The sequence below is a fragment of the Pinus tabuliformis genome, chromosome 1_1 (genome assembly GCF_031772625.1).
Source record: "Pinus tabuliformis cultivar Carrire ecotype Pingquan chromosome 1_1, CPIR1, whole genome shotgun sequence".
NCBI lineage: Eukaryota > Viridiplantae > Streptophyta > Pinopsida > Pinales > Pinaceae > Pinus > Pinus tabuliformis.
The window spans coordinates 206,687,722-206,708,616 of record NC_142297.1 but is presented as its reverse complement, the minus strand read 5'-3'; the positions used below and the strand labels follow the sequence as shown (position 1 = coordinate 206,708,616).

Sequence of the window (20,895 nt, the reverse complement as noted above, 5' to 3'; positions counted from 1 at the left end):
TCTGACACTTTCAAGGGAGGTTTGGACTTTCAGTGTCCCCACCCCGACTGCTCTAACAACTTTGTCATCACCGAGTACTACCTCTATATCAGTGCCACTCTTTGAAAGCTCTGAGAAGTACTCACGGACTCCTGTCATGTGACGTGAAGCCCCACTGTCCACATACCAGATACCTGAAGATGCTCCGCTAATCGAGGGAAAAGCATGCTCCCTCTGAACCTGTGTGGTAGGTGATCTTGCACTAGAGGACGCACACGTAGTGAACGCAAACTCCCGGTCAAAACTACCGGCAAAGTCCTCAATCTCTGCTGAAGCTGCCACGTCCTGGTTCTTCCCCTTCTTCTTCTTCTCCGAACACACAACTGCATATTGTCCCATCTTTTGACAATTCCAACACTTCACCTTGGAATAGTCCTTCTGTGTGTTCCCCTGTTTACCTTTACCTTTGCCTTTGCCCCCACCACTGCTTGTGGAAGCCTGCTTCTTCCCTTTGCCTTTCTTGCCTCCTGCCACCAGTGCTACATCTTCATCCTGCTCAACTGGCTTGGCTGCCCCAAGCTGACCTTTCTTGATCTCTGTCTGAATGCAATCATCCCAAAACCTCTCCCATGTGGGAAGGGTCTCACGTGCACAAACCCCATCAACAAAGTTCAACCATGAACGGGGGAGGCCATTCACTGCAATCCGCACCAACTCAGTAGGTGGAATGGCCTCTCCAATCACTGCCAACTCATCTCTCACATTAGTAATCTTTGTGAGATATCCAACTGCACTATCATTACCCATCTTAATGTTCTTCAACTTCTCCTTCATGACCATCTTCCGGTTCTCATTGGTACTCTGGTAGAGATTGGACAATGCTGTCCACATCTCATGGGCATTGCTCTTTCCTCTCACATGAGGAATGCAATGGTCTTTGATTCCGTCTAGAATCAGCCTCTTACCCTTGTTGTTCTTTTTATTATAAGCTGTCAATCTGAGTAGCATCAGTAGGCACAACAACAGGGTTCTGTGTGGGATGCACCATGATATCCCAGACTTCTGCCTCCTCAAAGATACTCTGCATTCTCTCCTTCCAAACGCTGTAATTTGTATGCCCATCCAACCTATCCTCCACCCTCAATCCCAATGACATCCTGCTGTCCTAAAACTGAAAATAGCACTGCTGTAGTAAAGATAAAACTGTTGTTTATGAAAAATCAGCTTGCTGGAATTTTCTGAATGAAAAATCAGCAGCGGTAATTTTTCCTTTTGCTGTCCCAAACTGCCCTTCAGAGCTCAAGCTCTGATACCATGTAGAAATTTCTGTTTTCCCACCCCGATTTTCAGTTTCTCCTTATTTATCCCATATAGTTAAATGCCCTTTCCCATAACCATACATTTAACAAGCTGGAAAAAATAAATTTGCTGAAAACACAAATTCTGGAAATTTTACAGAATGCGAGAAATTGCAGAAATAAAAATCAGCAGTAATAAACAGCCATTAAAACACATTTAAACACTGAGATTTTTGGTCAATGTGACCCTGGAAAAACCCCCTACAACTCTTGGGGAAAACCAGTTCGAGAGCTCTTCTTTATTTCTGAAAATGCCTTTTTCACAGTGAGAAATATTCAGCAAAAAATCAGCAAGCAAATTTACAACTTATCTCTTTTCCCATGCCTCACATCAAACTGGAAATTACAGCGAACAGGACAGCAATAAATGCTGTACGGCCTCCTCGATTTTCGTGCCCACTTTCAGCATTAAATGCTGTTGTACGACCAACATTAAATGTGCTGTACGACTTGCAATAAATGCGCTGTACGATCCTCGTTTTGCGTGCAGAAAAATCAGTAAACTGCTCCTCGATTTTTGTGCAAACCACTCCTCGAAAATCGTGCCAAAATCTGCCTTTCACTGTGTGCTGAACCAGCTGTACAAATCTGCTAAACTGCTGCCTTGGAATGTGTGCCAAGCTGCTGTCTCCTTCTCCTCCCTGCTCAGAAATCTCTCTTGCTCTCCTTCTCCCAATCTGCTCATGAAAGAATGAATGACCTTTTCCTCCTTTAATCTAACCCCAAGTGACTTTTGGGTGATCCCTAAATCCAATGGCTGAAATAGATTGAGATCTAAGGCTGAGATTAAATGCTCATTTAAATCTCACTTTTTATTTTTTAATTCACCCCACTTTAATAAAGACCCACTTAGTCATTTATTTCCAAAGTCACTTTTCCTTTCTAATTTTTCATTGACTTTATAAAAGTCACTTTAAAATTAGACTTAGTAACTTTATCACTTAAAGTCACTTTTAAATTAGATTTAAATTTATAAAAAAAATTACAAAGTCACTTTAGGAGAAAAATTAAATTCTTTTGGACACTTTTCCCTAGGCCAAAGATCAAAGCCTAAGGGAACCACCTGTCCTCTGGTACCAAATTTCAACAAACATAATACAATATGAGAGCCCATAACCTCATTATATAGAGAGTTGGGAGCAAATCCCAATGAAGAATGACAATGACAAATGGCATTGGAGCCAATTCCAAGGTAGAGAGAGCCAAACTCTAAGTGGAGATGAGAGAGCCACTCAAGCAAATCGAATTCTCTGTGTCACCATCAAATCCTCCAAGAGAAATCGAATTCTCTATGTGGCACAAGTAGCAAACCCAAGTGTAAAGCGAGAAGTAGTTGGCTCAAGTCCCAATCCAATCCTCATCCATATGATGCCACCTCTGTAGATGATCCCAATGAGGGATAACGTAGATCCTCAAGGAATGCGTGGTCCCCTCCTTGAAGCAATTCAAATTCCTTAACTGCAGCTGAGTGTAGATGAAGTGAAGTGCTAAGTGGGACAAAGTCTCATGAAATCCTCCACCAAAATCCAGTCAAATATTCTACTGTGCATTAACTCCAAGGAATTCTATTTCTCCACATGTGAAGAGCTGCATTAAGTCTGAGAAATTCGATTTCTTAAAGATAATGCTGTAATTATGATGCAATGTGCTCAGTCATCATCCACATGTCCTTTGACTCAATCTTTTGATTTGGGATAATTTCCATGTCATTTTGTCACATGGAATAATTTATTTCTGTCTATTTTATTTAATTCTAGCCTAATTAATTGCCACGTTTTCCACTAAACATAAGAAAAAAGGGTTTTGAGGGTCTAGAACACATTATTAATCCTTCAAAGTGTGTCATAGTAGAAAGTTGAGGGTGAGAGGTGTAATTGTTATTACTCATTCCCCATACAACTTCTCTAGACTACACTTATTACAATTTAATTACAATTTTATTTGCGATTTCTGTAGAGCGAAAAATAAAAAAAATAAAAAACGACTACCTAGACCTAACCAAATTCCACAAATTTTTGTGTGATCTAGTACAATGTTTTAAAACTCCGACTCCGACTCCGACTCGGCCGAGGGTCGACTCCGACTCCGAATCCGACTCCGACTCGGTATCGACTCGGCCGACTCGATTTCAATGACTCGGCCATTGTAAAAAATACATTAAATATTTATTTTTTATAAAAACACACAATTTTAAAGATTTTCATTCATGTTTCCAAACACACAGCATTAGAATATAGATAGAAGACAACATATGATCAAAGTAGGCTCATGAATATATCCATTATATCAAAATGGCACCCAATGCATTGTCCAATACATACACGATGATGATATAGAGATCAAAACAAAAACACATAACCAAGGAGGCTATAAATGGCCTCTACAACAAAAGTCTGTGACCAATACTATTGGCTACTGCTAGAGTTGCCAACATCATCTAGCTCAGTGTTACTTGGAAGTTGGGAGCAGGAGCGAAAGTGGGGAGCAAGAGCAAAACGGGAGCGGGAGCAACATTTTCAGAAGCTCTTGGTTTGGGAGCGAATCCCAGAGGAGTTCGACAACCAATGTCACTAACATCAAGGTACATAGAGGGATTGGTGCTCTTGATTAAATGCGAGTTCCATACCCTAATACATGAGAAAATTCAATGGAAACATTGCAATCTTGAAATCCTGAAATCCTGAAAAACTGATAAGTCTGCTGGATTTTGAATGAAATCTAAAATTCTACTTTTTCCATATGAAATCCAATGAGGCCGAAACCACTCTCAAACATCCTGAGTCATTTCATGGTAATGTTAAAAATTTAAGTAAAAGGATGAAAATGAAGATTAAGGAGAATGTCACTTTTACTTTAAGAATTTAACATTACCATGAAATTTGAATAGCATATCAATAGTAGAGAGCATTTGAGTGTGTTAAATAGGGTTTGGGAGGGGGAAATGGACCCCAAATAACATTTAACTAATTCATAAAACACATTGGAGTTCAAACCAATCAGCAAACACTTCAAAATTTCATTAAAAAATGTCAAATCGCTGTTTTGATGGGGTTACAGGCCACTGGTTATGACTCGGCCGAGTCAATACAGAAATGGCTGAGTTGGCCGAGTCATTGAATGACTCGGCCAACTGAACCGTTTCCTCCACCGAGTCACATTTCTGGGCAATGAAATGGATCAACTCGGCCGTTTCCGTTTTGAATCGGCCGAATTTTAAAACTATGATCTAGTATGGTAATATACATCGACTCTAGACACTAAGATGTGTTAGGGGCTCAACCTTCAAACCTAGGAAAAAGTGAGTGAAAAAATTTAGAAAATTATTTGCCTCTAAAAAAGAAGGGATAATTAACCAGATAAAAAAACACACCAAGGTGTGCTCGTTTGCTGATCGAGTCCCAACATCCTAGGCATGTTACAAACTCAAAACTCATCATTACTAGTATCACTTATTACAATTCCCTGTAGGGTGTGGAATCTGGGTACGAGAAAGATGATGAGAAATAAAAATAGAGTTTAAAAACTCTATTGACTGATGATATCTGATGGTACATGTGTTCTTTGGATCATCCTTGGGCATTGAGTCTTCTTATAATCTTCAAGTGCTACTCCAGTGGTCAACAGGTCCTCAAGGCCCAACCACTCGAAAGAGTGGGTGCCTTTCAGTGTTTTGGCCAGATCACTCTATATGTGTTTGTGCCCTTCAGTGTTTAGGCCTGGTTACTTGTTAAGTGAGCCCATATAACATCATGGCCTTGAGTGAGGTCTATGGAATTGGGATATAGATGTCCTTTAGGGTTTGATCGTGGTGATGGCAAACCTTGTGGAGTGAAGATGTGGATGACCTCTAGGGTTTGGCGAATCCCAGAGGAGTTCGACAACCAATGTCACTAACATCAAGGTACATAGAGGGATTGGTGCTCTTGATTAAATGCGAGTTCCATACCCTAATACATGAGAAAATTCAATGGAAACATTGCAATCTTGAAATCCTGAAATCCTGAAAAACTGATAAGTCTGCTGGATTTTGAATGAAATCTAAAATTCTACTTTTTCCATATGAAATCCAATGAGGCCGAAACCACTCTCAAACATCCTGAGTCATTTCATGGTAATGTTAAAAATTTAAGTAAAAGGATGAAAATGAAGATTAAGGAGAATGTCACTTTTACTTTAAGAATTTAACATTACCATGAAATTCGAATAGCATATCAATAGTAGAGAGCATTTGAGTGTGTTAAATAGGGTTTGGGAGGGGGAAATGGACCCCAAATAACATTTAACTAATTCATAAAACACATTGGAGTTCAAACCAATCAGCAAACACTTCAAAATTTCATTAAAAAATGTCAAATCGCTGTTTTGATGGGGTTACAGGCCACTGGTTATGACTCGGCCGAGTCAATACAGAAATGGTTGAGTTGGCCGAGTCATTGAATGACTCGGCCAACTGAACCGTTTCCTCCACCGAGTCACATTTCTGGGCAATGAAACGGATCAACTCGGCCGTTTCCGTTTTGAATCGGCCGAATTTTAAAACTATGATCTAGTATGGTAATATACATCGACTCTAGACACTAAGATGTGTTAGGGGCTCAACCTTCAAACCTAGGAAAAAGTGAGTGAAAAAATTTAGAAAATTATTTGCCTCTAAAAAAGAAGGGATAATTAACCAGATAAAAAAACACACCAAGGTGTGCTCGTTTGCTGATCGAGTCCCAACATCCTAGGCATGTTACAAACTCAAAACTCATCATTACTAGTATCACTTATTACAATTCCCTGTAGGGTGTGGAATCTGGGTACGAGAAAGATGATGAGAAATAAAAATAGAGTTTAAAAACTCTATTGACTGATGATATCTGATGGTACATGTGTTCTTTGGATCATCCTTGGGCATTGAGTCTTCTTATAATCTCAAGTGCTACTCCAGTGGTCAACAGGTCCTCAAGGCCCAACCACTCGAAAGAGTGGGTGCCTTTAAGTGTTTTGGCCAGATCACTCTATATGTGTTTGTGCCCTTCAGTGTTTAGGCCTGGTTACTTGTTAAGTGAGCCCATATAACATCATGGCCTTGAGTGAGGTCTATGGAATTGGGATATAGATGTCCTTTAGGGTTTGATCGTGGTGATGGCAAACCTTGTGGAGTGAAGATGTGGATGACCTCTAGGGTTTGGCCAACCCTGTGAAATTGGAACTTGGATGTTCCCTAAGGTTTGATTGTGGTGATGGCAAATGTGTACTAGTCCGTCTATCATGAGGTTGTCGCATTGACTGAATCATGGTGATTAGTTGGTATTGATGTTGTACCATAGGCTAGGTGTGCTAGCCTGGATGATGGTACCTAGTTTATATTGATGATGTACAATAGGTTAGGTGTACTAACCTAGATAATGGTGCTAGGTGGATGCTATGATTGTTATAGGTCAAGAGTGTTGATCTGGATGATTATGATGCTGATGTTGTGAGTTGTGTAACCTTATTCTTAGGGAAAATGTTTCAATAGAGAACATCTAGATCAATGTTATCGGAACCGAACTAGTCATCGAACCAAAAAACCTTGTGGACCAGGAACCAGACCGGAATCGGAAAAAAAACTGGAAAAAACTGGTTTACCCAAAACACATAAAATATTCATATTTTAAAGAAAAACAAATATATTAATGTACATCCATATGAATCCAAACCATTTATACACAAATATGCAAAAGCTGTCATTTATATAGCAAGTAATAGTGCATATAACCAAAATATCACTTAGTGCAAAACACCGTTGAACCAAAAATGTTACAAACATCAAGAAGCGGGCTCTAAAAGGCCTTTATAGTCCAAAATAACATGCTAGATCATAGTATTATACTACATCCTACAATGCTACAAGCTACAACTATAGAAAATCAATGATCAAATCTTCAATCATCATCAGAATCATCATCCACCAGCTGTAAAAACCACTGAAGAAAACCCAAAAATCTCTGGGAGAAAATAAATCTTTGAAGTAGCTCAAAAATCTTCCCACCCAACAACTCTCCAAGGCTCCAATCAGCGCTTCAAATCTGCAAAAAATCTCCCTTAGAACAACCCTGCAAAAAAATCTCCAAATTCTCCTCTTCGAACTTAGCTCAAGAAATGCAAGAAACTCGAATGAATTGTGTGAGTAGAATAGAGGGGGTGGGGGTGTTTAAATAGCTTTAGGGGGGCTTGGCTGCACGCTAGTGGGGCCTGCGGGTTGTTAAAAGCGGTCTGGAACCGCCAGAATAGAACCGGTCATTTCTGGTTCGAAGGGCCGTTTCAGACTGGTTTTGCCTCCAAACTGGTCGAACCGGCAGGTTTTGTCGGAACTGGTTCTAGCTCCCTGGCTAAGAGGGAGTGTTGAATTTTGTAGCTATGGTTAGTTTTCATAATGTACAAGTTTGTACTTGTAAAGATAAAATATAAATTATATTTGTGATAAAAGAAAAATTATATTTAGCATGTTCTTCATGCATGTGATAAAAGAAAATTGATTTATTTGTCAAAAGAACATTTTTATAAGGCATGTTCTTCATGGCCATTTCAAAGGAGGGAAAATGAAATTTTCAAATTCGAGTTTTTGACACCACAAGATGCCAAGTCAGCCCACCTATTGATCAAGTCGGCTCTGCCCCAAGAGGCACCTATTTAGACCCTCCAAACTATTCTCACAGGAGCTACTTTTTGCACTCCCACTATTTATCAATATTGGACATATTTTTTAGTCCCATTGACCTTCTCTTGTGGTCATTCGTTGGATATTTAATAAATTATCTTATCTTATAGGATTGCAAATGACTATCAAATATTTGTCAGATGACTATCTGCTGTAACCTTGAAGTACTTTTAGCCCTTTTTGAAGAATGATATTTGTCACAATATATTTTTCTATATCTTTGTTTGCGCTGAGAGGTGCTCTCCAGCCAGTATGGAAGAGATGTTGTAATATCCTGTCCTATAAACATTTTGACTTGGTCAAAATGCTTAAAAATAAAATTAAAATTAAATAACAAAATTAATGTAATGTAAACATTTTAACTATGTCAAAATAAAATAAAAAAATAAAAATAAAAATAACCCTATAAAAATAAAATAAAAATGACCCATGGTATTCATGTGGGATATTACCTATTTAAAGGGGGGAAATTAAACCAGCCTAGATCCATCTTAACTTCGGATCTACCAAGCATTGAGAGGGATCAAATCTCTTTTCTGAATGTGATTCTAATAATTTTTCCAGAATGCAGGAGTAAGACAGAGGACTGTGAGCATTACTTGTAAGCATAACTGCCATTATTTACGTTTTTATTACATGATCTGATGGTGCTTTCTTGTGCAGCTATTTCACATATTCCAACTTGGAGAATCTTGCGGGCAAGCTCAGTAGTAGACAATCTAAAGGTATTAGGAGGAGTTGTAAAATGTTTGAGCCTGTTGAAATGTTCTCAAGTTTCAACCATAGAAATGAATGTAGCTACCAATTCTTTACTTTGTTAATACACATATTGCTGTCATGGCAGTTAATCTGTTTGCCGCGCTGTTGTCTTCCAATATTTAAGCATGGGAAAGTGTGAAATCCTCATTTGAACAGTCTTGTTAATTTTTGTTTTTCCTCAATAGATGATGACATGTCAAATGACAACGGGGATGCGCTTACTTCCAAGGTCAGGTAAGACCTTCAGGGTCCCTAAATGACCAATATTTTTTGGTAATCGGTTATGTATTTTATTGTTATGGGTTCCAAACCTTTTAAATTTTAAATGGTTTAAAACATAGTTCTTGTCATGGTTTGTTAGGTTTTACCATCCAAGTGGAATACTGGTACTGGCCCTTAAATGGGTGAAATGTATACCTTCTTGTGTCTCATTAATTTTAAATAAGTAATATCTAGACAATTATATAAATTTTATGCTGCTATGCTTCAAACATGTGGTAAGTCATTGGTCCCAGGAATGTGTTCCCCTCTGTGTGCAGATGAATTAAGAGCACATGTACTACTGGTATTTTGTTTCTTTAATTTCTTGGAAAAAGTTTCTGCGCAGTTGAATCAAAGTATTCTTATAGTAATGAATACTGACCTAGCAGTTATTTCCTTTTCTAGTCTGATAGTTTTGTGATATAATGGAGTGTGAAGATTGATTCTCTTACACATTGCAGAAGTAACTGCCTTTGCATCTCAAGCATTAGTGATTGTCATTGAGACTTTCATGTCTTTACCATTTTTAGTTCAAAAATAATGCAGATACTTGGCACGGGATAAGTTTGAATGAAAGTTGAGCTGGATGTATCAAATTAGATCTGGTAATTGGCATTAGCAAGTATGTGTACAAGCTCTGTAGAGTTATTCAAGTCTTTGCAACGTATAAGAGCCCCATTTTTTATTTGTCATTCCTCATCTTCTTATTATTCGTGCCTTGAACCCAAGAATCAAATTTCTACGATTTCCATTTTTGTCCATTTCAATCTGTTGCCAGTGAGTCTGTTCAACCTTGAATCCAAGAATCAAATTTCTACTTCTCCATTTCGGTCTGTTTCAATTTGTTGCCAGTGAGTCTGTTCAACCTTGATCCCCAGAACCAAATTTCTACTGCTTCCATTTCAGTGCATTTCAATCTGTTGCCAGTGAGTCATATGATGTCAGCTCTGTTCTTCTCTTCATGGAGATTAGTCATTGAGAAGGAGAAATGCCTTTCAGTTCAATTGCTCCAGTATGGAATGAATTTGCTGCAGGTTTCCAATGTCCAGCGCTGAAGTTCAACTCTGTTAGAATATTGTCCATATGAAGTCTGCCATTGTTGACTTGCATGCCACATGGATGGTCCCACTCCAGTGATCCATAAGTCACTACACTCAAGCTCTTATATTCTGTGGTGTTCTAGTTATCCATAATGCAAGCTGAGCCCAGTCAACCCATTCTGTTCCTGCCTTGTATCCCAAGACTGCCTACAATAGAGGTGGTGTCTAAACATATTGCTGGTGGCAGAAAATTTTCTAGCTTTTCTTGGAGTAATGACTTCACAATCCAGACATTTTTGAAGGGTTTTGTCTTGGCCTCTTTGAAAAATCTCTTATTGCAATCACCGGTAATTATCTAATGTATTTAACTCTGAGCAAAATTAATGTACTGCAAATACTGAATAAAAACACGATTGCAATATTCAGTAAACTGCGGGAACTCTGATAGAAAACCAATCACAAAATGGACACAACTAGTTTTGGACAAAACATCCCTGGAAAAACCCCAAAGGGAAAACCGGTTCTTCAGATCTGAGAGTTTTATTAATCTTCGGCAAATTTTGCAATTGATGAATATTACAATACTGCTTGCCAAATCCCAACAAAATATTTCTTCACCTCTACAAGTCGATCTGACCATTGGAAGGCTCACGACCTCCCTCTAAAACCTGACACGACCTCTCCTAGCAAATACAGCTTGTACAGTGTTACACGGTCAGCTCCTCAGGCTCTTTGTTGCTAACGGATTGGACAAAATTAGCCTTTCGGATATGTTGGCAACTCGTATGACCCACTTGGCAATTTGTACAACCTCCTCCTACCAATCTCGGCCTCCACAAGGAATCTTGGCCTCTCATAGAGAAAACTTGGCCTCTCCTGGAACTGTCATGACCTCAATAACTTGGCCTCGTTGTTTGCAAAAAATGCTAGGAGAATTCCTCCTCTAGAACTTGAAATTGGAAGAATATTGATGAAAGAAAACCCCAGAAAATATTCATTACTTCAATTGCTGCTGAAACCCTCGCTAGACCCAAATGCCAATGATCATTCTGATCTCTAAAGCTGCCCATTGATTTCCTTTATTGTTGAGAAATTAACGACCAAGATCTAGATTTGAAATGATCTAAGCGATGGCTAAGATCACTTAGATTCTTTACTAGAAGTCTCTAGAAGAAAATCAAGCATGTCTCAATTATTACTAATTAATTAATCTATTTCCCTAAGTTAAAACTTAGGAAAATAATTAAAACTGATTAATTAATTTAAGACATTTACATTCAAAAGAATAACTTGTGCTTGGAGATAAGTTTCGCTCATGTTCCTAGCGTCATTGACACCACTTAAGGCTATAACACCTGTCCGAGCTACATCAACCGACAACCTCATCTTCAAGGGGTCTTCAAAGATGGATAAATGCTTTGGCACTCTTCCATGATCGTCGACAGTTGATGGTTATCTTGGGTCAAACCAAGGTTATGATCTTAAATGCGTTGAAGAAGTCATTTTGGATCACCATTTATTTTTAGAGGGGAGGAGATTGAGTTCACCAACACTTATCCTTATTTGGGGCTAGGTTGCACGAAGCGACGAAACGTTTCGGACATCGCCTCCCAGAAATGGAAACGTGTTAATTTTAGGTATGTTCTATGCTTAGAGCAATTTATTTAAATTTTCACAGTTAGCTCAATATCTTTTCCAGATTAGCAATCACATCAGCATTAAAGTAAACTGCAGATAGAACATAAACATAAATCGCAAAAGACAAGCCAAGACAAGAGGACACAAGATGTGGCGCTAGCCAGGGACAAAACCCAATGTGGGGAAACCTTTGATTAATTCATCTTATATGTTCTTCAATAGTTCAACAGAGAGAGATATATAGTACATTTACAACAGAAGTCAACACTTTGACTTATCTAGATAAGAGCATAGATCATCTCTAAGAAGATGATATATGAGATCAATCGAAGACATACTGCTTCGAGTGATTCTCCAAGGTGACTCCTTCAGCTATCATTGTGCTACTTCTTGTCATCATGCTGCACCTCACCGTGCTGCACCCATCATCATAATGCTAGACCTCATGACCGCGCTGTCATCATATTGCTGCACCTTATGTTGCAAAGCTGTCCCATGTGCGCTGTCCCATTGTGCCACTGCTGCACAATGTCATTGATGTCCCATTGTGCCATTGCTACACAATGTCATTGCTGTCCCATCATTGTTCTGTCTCATCATGCTGTTGTCCCAACATCTTACAGCTGTCCCATTGCACATTGCAGCACTATATCATTGCTGTCCCATCATTGTGTTGTCCATGCTTGCTGCTGGCCCTACCTTGCTGCTCTCCCCTCACAGGTTGCTATACCTTATTGCTGTCCCATGTGATTTTGCAGCACTATGTAGCCTTGCTGTCCATGCATCTTAGCAGCACTATGTCTTGCTGTCCTTGAATCTTAGCAGCACTATGTCTTGCTGTCCATGCATTTTAGTAGCACTATGTCTTGCTGTCCATGCATCTTAGTTCCACCAAGCTCCATTGCTTAGCTGTCCACAACACTGTTATTCCAATGCTGCCTTCACAGCTGCTTATGTGGTGTCTGGTTAGGGCATCTGGCAGCCCTTACACACCTAGCCAAACAACCCCTTAAGGACTACGGCCCACCTTGGCAAGCTTCTTCCCTTGTAGTCGCTGCCTCCATGGAATGATGCCCAAAACAGTAGCGTATGGTTCCCATTCTCCTTGGCCTGGCTGCTTGCCTTTCTAGCTCTAAACTGTACCTAGGAACAACCCTAAACCTTACCCTCAAAACTGCCCCTTCTCACCACGCTGTCACCACAACCCTTCACGCTGTCTAGGGCAGCGTCCATGCTGTCCGTTTGACCCTTCATATTGCGGCTAAAACTCCGCTGTCCACACAGCACTTTATGCTATCTAGGGCAGCCTCCTTCTGGACTGCGTAGAGGCCAGCGTATAGGCTAAGGCTTGATCTTGATAGCGTTAGTGCTTTAGGCAGTGTATTCTTCTTCTAGACTGCGTAGATACTAGGGCTGTCCTCCTTGTAGTGTTAGGGCTTCTCACTTGATTGCGTCCTGTAGATTAGGGCAACGTTCTTCTTCTTGACTGCCGCTAGGGCAGCCTCAATCCTCCAATGTCTAGGGCTTCCACTCCTAGATTTCTCTTCCACTAAAACCCAAGAGAAGTGGAGAGAAATCAAGATAAAAGTGTGTGTAGAAATGACTATCAAGTCACCTCATTTTATACTAAATCGTGGAGCACATGAGTGGGTTATTTGGTTGCTGGCCGAATTTGACGAATTGTCTTATAACAGAAATAAATTCTGAACCCCATGAATACTTATTGGAATCAGATGATCTTTACATCAGTTCTACACCTCTCGATGAGAGGGATCCAAGAAAAATATCAACTTCCATAAATAAGATGACCCACATGGAGTTTGGCACTAGTTGCCAATTTTAATACTCCCTCTCAACTAGGGAGAACTCCATCCATTGATCTATATGTCCGACTGTACTATCTCCGCCATCAGTGCCCTACACTACTCTGCTCTACTGAACAATGAAGAAGTTTGCTGAACTATGAAGAAGAATAATTGATCGAGAATGTCTCATACCATTCTCTACTGACCCGAAGTCAGTTTTATTGATCCCAGATCAATATCATAAGAGAGTGTCTCAAACCACTCACATTGATCCCAGATCAATGGAGGTCATCCTAGCATAGGGAGTACGGTAGATACAATGATGCGTCCATCGATAGTACTACTATGGTCCCTAACCCAATTTCTCTGCTCATTGGCCAGATGAGAGGTACTTCCCATGAGTCCCAGACTGCATGGGTAGGATGCCTCGACAGGAGAACCACTCATCTTGTCCCTAAGTCGCCACGGGGTATCACAGGGGAAGGCTGAGCCATCTACCCTGTACACAACGCACCATTAGGGTAGGGGGAGTCGCCTTATGGTCGCTTGTTGCTCCAAGAAGTACCCCAAGCCCCTCGGAGCTCCCAGAGGTCAATGCATGTATCATGCAGGACCCTCATAAGAAGGTCTCTCAACGATTCCAAGTCATTCGGGAAAGTCACAAATTTGACCTTTGCCCGAGGCTTCGACAGAATGTCTGCGACCTGTACATCAGTCTCAATGTGATGGAGCCTCCTCGCTCATCGATGTACCATATCCCAGATAAGGTAGTATCTGATGTCTATATGCTGGAGCAATCATAGAATACAAGATTTATCAACAATTGAATCCCCACCTAGTTGACACAGAAGATCACGGTGGTATCCATCATGTGTACAAACAACTCATTGAAGAGCTCCTGCAACCAGGCAACTTCACACGAGGTCATACTCGTAGCTATGTATTCGATCTCAGCGGTGCTCAAAGCAACCGTCTTCTGCTTCCTGCTCATCTAGGATATCGAGCAAAACCCAAAGAGAATCAACACTTAGAAGTGCTCTTGAGATCCTCCACATTGCCTACTCTGTCAGCATTCGAATAATCATGTAGCTTCACATTTCCAGCAATGTATCTCAATCCATGAGAGATTGTGCCCCGAAGATATCTCAGAAGATTCTTGGCACCAATCCAGTGAGGCTCAACCAAATATGAGCCCAATATGCTAATTGCAAAACATATGTTCGAACGGAAGTTCACCAAGAACATCAACGTGAATGAGTTTATGAAACTCAGAGGCATTTCCCAAATCAGGTCCGTCATCACTACCATATAACTTCTGAAAATTAAGATCCTCGAGGTAGTCACGAGCTTGCAGTTTACCATTCCACATCCGGAATCCAACTCCCTCTTACTTCTGCAAATGAGAGGGTCTGCACCTGTCAAAAATAGATCGTCCTTAGAAGGCGCCGGTATGAGAGGTTTATCATCCACAACCTTTAGGCAATGGTTTGGATCAACTTTACTGCTAGTGAATTTTAGCTTCATTAGACAGTTATCAATCCTCTCTTACTACACCCGTGGTGTTTTTCTTCAAGCCATAGAGGGCTTTCTTCCACCTACACACATGGGATTCCTGATCATGAATCTCAAACCCCTCGGGTTGTTCCAAACTTGTGGACTTGTTACATGAGGGGAATGGTCCCCTTGTAAGATTTTCCTTCGGTACATCTCGAACATGTACCTTCATGCTCTTCTTGAATTCAGGCATACCTGTCACCATCTGACTCACATCGGGTAGGGCCCCATAATAAGTAGACCTCCAGTGCTATAGATGAGATATGACAATTGACATGGTCCCTATTGGACCATCCTGCAACTTGATACAAATTCCCAATCCTGAATCCATGAGTAAAAGCATCTTAGAAAATTCTATTTTCAAACACCTACCTTTCCATCGATGAATGCCACCTTGAAACCTTTGATTTCCATTGCCCAAATGGACACCAGGTTCTTCTTGCGATCATGTACATAAAGAGATTCTCATAAATGAATCGAGTTACCCTCATTCAGTTTAGGGGTAACATTCCCTACACCCTTTTTGGGATAAGTGGCATCGACTTCAAGTATAATCTCACGATTGTTTCCATCTCTACTAAATTAGAGAGATCACCCTTCTATCCAATGAAGTGCCTTGAAGCACTACAATCAATAAGCTGGATTCCCAAAGAATCTAAAGGAGAGGGCCAATACAAGATAACGCTTCTTTATCTTATCAAAAACAACATTTGATTCTTCATACCTAGGGTTCCTTGCTTTCTTGAAGAGTCGGCCATTTCCTTTATGAACAGCATTACCTGTCATTCCCTTAATCATTGAAGATGTCCCTGGAATGATTCTTATCTTCATCAAGAGATGTGCCCCTGCCATTCAGACACACCTTCACATAGTGGCTGATCTTATTACAAACAAGGCATCTGTCTTTCTTTCCACCCTTAGATCTAGACTTCCTAATGAAGTGGTTTTTAGGTAGGTAGGCCATCAAAAGCTTCCGCTGCGCGATTTTGATAATATTCTCTGCTTCGACTTCACCTTCGGTGAATTTGAAGAGGGATGAGGAATCCACTGATCCTTTTGTTCTTTCCCAACTGTCTTCGGTGATTGCTCTTTCACTCTTGCTTGGGCTTTGTCTTCACCTTAGCTCTGATACCATGTTAATTTTAGGTATGTTCTATGCTTAGAGCAATTTATCTCAATTTTCACAGTTAGCTCAATATCTTTTCCAGATTAGCAATCACATCAGCATTAAAGTAAACTGCAGATAGAACATAAACATAAATCGCAGAAGACAAGCCAAGACAACATGACACAAGATGTGGTGCTAGCCAGAGACAAACCCCAATGTGGGGAACACTTGATCAATTCTTCTTATATGTTCTTCAATAGTTCAACAGAGAGAGAGAGAGATAGTGCATACAACAGAAGTCAACACTTTGACTTATCTAGATAAGAGCATAGATCGTCTCTAAGAAGATGATACATGAGATCAGTTGAAGACATGCTGCTTAAACTGATTCTCCAAGGTGACTCCTTCACCTATCATTGTGCTACATCTCGTCATCATGCTCCACCATGCTTTACCCATTATCATAATGCTGGACCTCATGACCGTGCTGTACACATCATATTGTTGCACCTTATGCTGCATTGCTGTCCCATTGTGCCGTTGTTGCACAATGTCATTTATTAAAATTGGCAACTAGGGCCAAACTCCATGTGGGTCATCTTATTTATGGCAGCTGATATTTTTCTTGGATCCCTCTCATCGAGAGGTGTAGGATTGATCTAAAGATCATCCGATTTCGATAAGTATTCATGGAGTTATGAATTTATTTGTGTTATAAGACAATTCGTCAATGTCGGCCAACAACCAAATAAACTCCACATGTGCTCAACGTTTTATTATAAATAGAGGTGGCCTTCAAGTCATTTCAACACACTTGGGATCTCTTCCTCTCTCTACTTGTCTTTGGGTTTTAGTAGGAGGAGAGATCCCAAGGAATAACGTTGCCCTGATCCAGAGGGCAGAACTGCCGGAAAAGTCGGAAAAGCTAGAACTGCCGGAAAAGCCGAAAAGCCGGAAAAGTCGAAAATGTCAGAACTGCTGGAACTGATGGAAAAGCCGGAATTGCTGGGACTGTCGGAACTGCCGGGAACAACCGGAACTGTCGGGAGCAACCGGAACTGCTAGAACTGTCGGGAATAGCTGGAACTGTCGGGCACTGCCAAAACAGCCGGAGCATCTGTCTCCGAAGGAGAGCAACATGCAAGGGACAACTAACTATAACATTGGGACAGTTGTATGGTACTTATCAGCAAATACACCAAGCATGCAATGTTACAGCTAGCATGCAACAACACACACGCTAAGGACAACAAGCATGCTAGGGACAACAAGTAAGCAAGGGACAACAAGCAAGCAAGGTGCAACCAAAACATAGGCCAGGATGGCAACATGGTGCAACAATGGCACATAATGCAGTACAGTGATGGGTACAATCATGATTAATGAAGCGTGATGAGATGCAACATAGTGATGATTGGTGCAGCACGGTGAGGTGCAGCGCAGTGAGGTGCAACATGATGACGAAATGTAGCACAACGATATGTGAAGGAGTCACCTTGGAGAATTAGTTGAAGCAACATGTCTTCAACTGATCTCATGTATCATCTTCTTAAAGATGATCTATGCTCTTATCTAGATAAGTCAAAGTGTTGACTTCTGTTGTAAATGTACTCTCTCTCTCTCTCTCTCTGCCGAACTATTGAAGAACATATAAGAAGAATTGATCAAGGCTTTCCCCACATTGGGGTTTGTCCCTGGCTAGCGCCAGATCTTGTGTCCTCTTGTCTTGGCTTGTCTTCTGCAATTTATGTTTATGTTCTATCTGTAGTTTACTTTAATGCTGATGTGATTGCTAATCTGGAAAAGATATGGAGCTCACTGTGAAAATTGAAATAAATTGCTCTAAGCATAGAACATACCTAAAATTAACATGGTATTGGAGCTGAGGTGAAGACAATGCCCAAGCAAGAGTGAAAGAGCAATCACCAAAGACATCGGGGAAAGGACAAAAGGATCAATGGATTCCTCATCCCTCTTCAAATTCACCAAGGGTGAAGTCGAAGCAGAGAATATTATTAGAATGGCGCAGAGGAATATGGCCTACCTAAAGATCACTTCTTGGAAGATCGGATCTCAGGGTGGAAGGAAAGACAGATAACTAGTTCGGCCATTATGCGAAGGAGTGTCCGAATAGCAGGGACACATCACTTGATGATGATAACAATCATTCCAGGGACATCTTCAATGATCAAAGGAATGACAGGTAATGCAGGTCATCAAGGAAATGGCAGACTCTTCATAGAAAGCAAGGAACTCCAAGTATGAAGAATCAAATGTTGTTTCTGAAAATATAAAGAAGCGTTATCTTGTATTGGTCCTCTCCTTCAGATTCTTTGGGAATCTGACTTATTGATCGTAGTGCTTCAAGGCACTTCATCGGATAGAAGGGTGCTCTCTCGAATTTGGTAGAGACGAAGCAACTGTGGGATTATACTTGGAGCCAATGCCACCTATCCCGGAAAGGGTGTAGGGAATGTTAACTCTCAATTGAATAAGGGTAACTCGATTCATTTACAGAATCTCTTTTATGTACTTGATCACAAGAAGAACTTGGTGTCCATCTCGGAAATGGAAGTCAAAGGTTTTAGGGTGGCATTCATTGATGGAAAGGTACGTATTAAAAAATATAATTTTCAAAGATGCTTTTTCTCATGGGTTTAGTGTTGGCAATTTGTATCAAGTTGCAAGATGGTCCATTGGGGATCATGTCAATTGACATATCGCATCTATAACACCGGAGGTCTACCTATGGGGCCCTACTTGATGTGAGTCAAATGGTGATAGGGATGTCTGAATTCAAGTAGAGCATGAAGGTACATGTCTGAGATGTACTGAAGGAAAATCTTATAAGGGGACCATTCCCCTCATGTAGCCGGTCCGCAGGTTTGGAACAACCCGAGGAGTTTGAGATTCATGATCGGGAATCTCATGTATACAGGTGGAAGAAATCCCTCTATGGCTTGGGGCAAAACACCCCGGGCGTAGTATGAGAGGATTGATAGTTGTCTGATGAAGTTGAGATTCACTAGGAGTGAAACCGATCCAAACCTTTACCCGAACGTTGTGGATGATAGACCTCTCATACCGGCACCTTATGAGGACGATCTATTTCTGACAGGTGCAGACCCTCTCATTTGCAGAAGTAAGAGGGAGTTGGATTCCAAATGTGCAATGATAAATTGCAAGCCTGTGACTACCTCGAGGATCTTAACTTTCAGAAGTTATATGGTAGTGATGTCGGACCAGATTTGTGAAATGCCTCGGAGTTTCATAAACTCATTCGTGTTGATGTTCTTGGTGAACTTTCGTCCAGACATATGTTTTGCAGTTAGCATGGTGAGCTCATATTTGGTTGAGTCTCACTGGATTGGTGCCAAGAATCTTTTGAGATATCTTCGGGGCACAATCTCTCATAGATTGAGATACACTGCCTGAAATAAGAAACTGCATGATTATTCGAATGCTGACTGGGCAGGCAGTGTGGAGGATCACTAGAGCACTTCTCAGTGCTGGTTCTCTTTGGATTCTGTTTCGATATCATGGATAAGCAGGAAGCAGAAGTCAGTTGCTATAAGCACTGCTGAGACCGAATACATAACTACGAGTGTGATCTTGTGTGAAGCTGCATGGTTGCAGAAGCTCTCAAGTTAGCTATTTGTACACATGATGAATACCACTGTGATTCTCTGTGATAACCAGAGGGGGGATTTGATTATTGAGGAATCCCGTATTCGATGATTGCTCCAACAAATAGACATCAGATACTGCCTTATCTGCGATATGGTAAGTTGATGAGCGAGGAGGCTCCATAGCATTGAGACTGATGTACAGGTCACAGACATTTTGTCAAAGCCTCGAGGAAAGGTTAAATCTGTGACTTTCCCGAACGATTTGGAGTCGTTGAGAGACCTTCTTATAAGGGTCCTGCATGTTGCATGCATTGAGCTCTGGGAGCTCTGGGGGCTTGGGGTACTTACTGGAGCAACATACGACCACAGGTCGACTCACCCTCCCCTGGTGGTGCGCTATGAACACGATGATTAGTTCTTCTGTGGGCTGGGATGATTAGTTCTCCCGTGGCAACTGTGGAACATGATGAATAGTTCTCCTGTGGGCCGGGATGATTAGTTCTCCGTGGCAACTGTGGAACAGGATGATTAGTTCTCTCGTGGGCCAGGATGATTTGTTCTCCATTGCGACTGTGGAACAGGATGATTAGTTCTCCTGTGGGCTTGGATGATTAGTTCTCTGTGGCATCCACTGACGAGATGATTCGTTCTCCTGTGGACAGGATGATTAGTTCTCTGTGGCATCCACTGACGAGATGATTCGTTCTCCTATGGACAGGATGATTAGTTCTCCTATCGAGGCATCCTACCCATGCAGTCTAGGATTCATGGGAAGTACCTCTCATCTGATCAATGAACAGGGAAATGAGGATAGGGACCATAGTAGTACTATCGATGGACGCATCGCTGTATCTACCGTACTCCCTATTCTAGGATGACCTTCATTGATTTGGGATCAGTATGAGTGCTTTGAGACACTCTCTTGTGACATTGATCTGGGATTAGTATGAGTGGTTTGAGACACTCTCTTGTGACATTGATCTGAGATCAATGAAACTGATCTGGGATCAGTATGAGTGGTTTGAGACACTCTCTTGTGACATTGATCTGGAATCAATGAAACTGATTTGGGATCA

At 40.9% G+C, this 20,895-nt stretch overlaps 1 protein-coding gene across 1 annotated transcript in view; it reads left to right on the top strand.

The window, feature by feature from the left end:
* The window catches only part of EMB2762 (CCAAT-binding factor), a 266,353-nt gene that overhangs the window by 84,592 nt on the left and 160,866 nt on the right, over window positions 1-20,895 (top strand). The window contains exons 4-5 of the mRNA XM_089388606.1: window positions 8,689-8,750; window positions 8,970-9,018. Of these exons, the coding sequence (XP_089244732.1) occupies window positions 8,689-8,750; window positions 8,970-9,018 (111 nt within the window). The remainder of the gene's footprint in view (window positions 1-8,688; window positions 8,751-8,969; window positions 9,019-20,895) is intronic.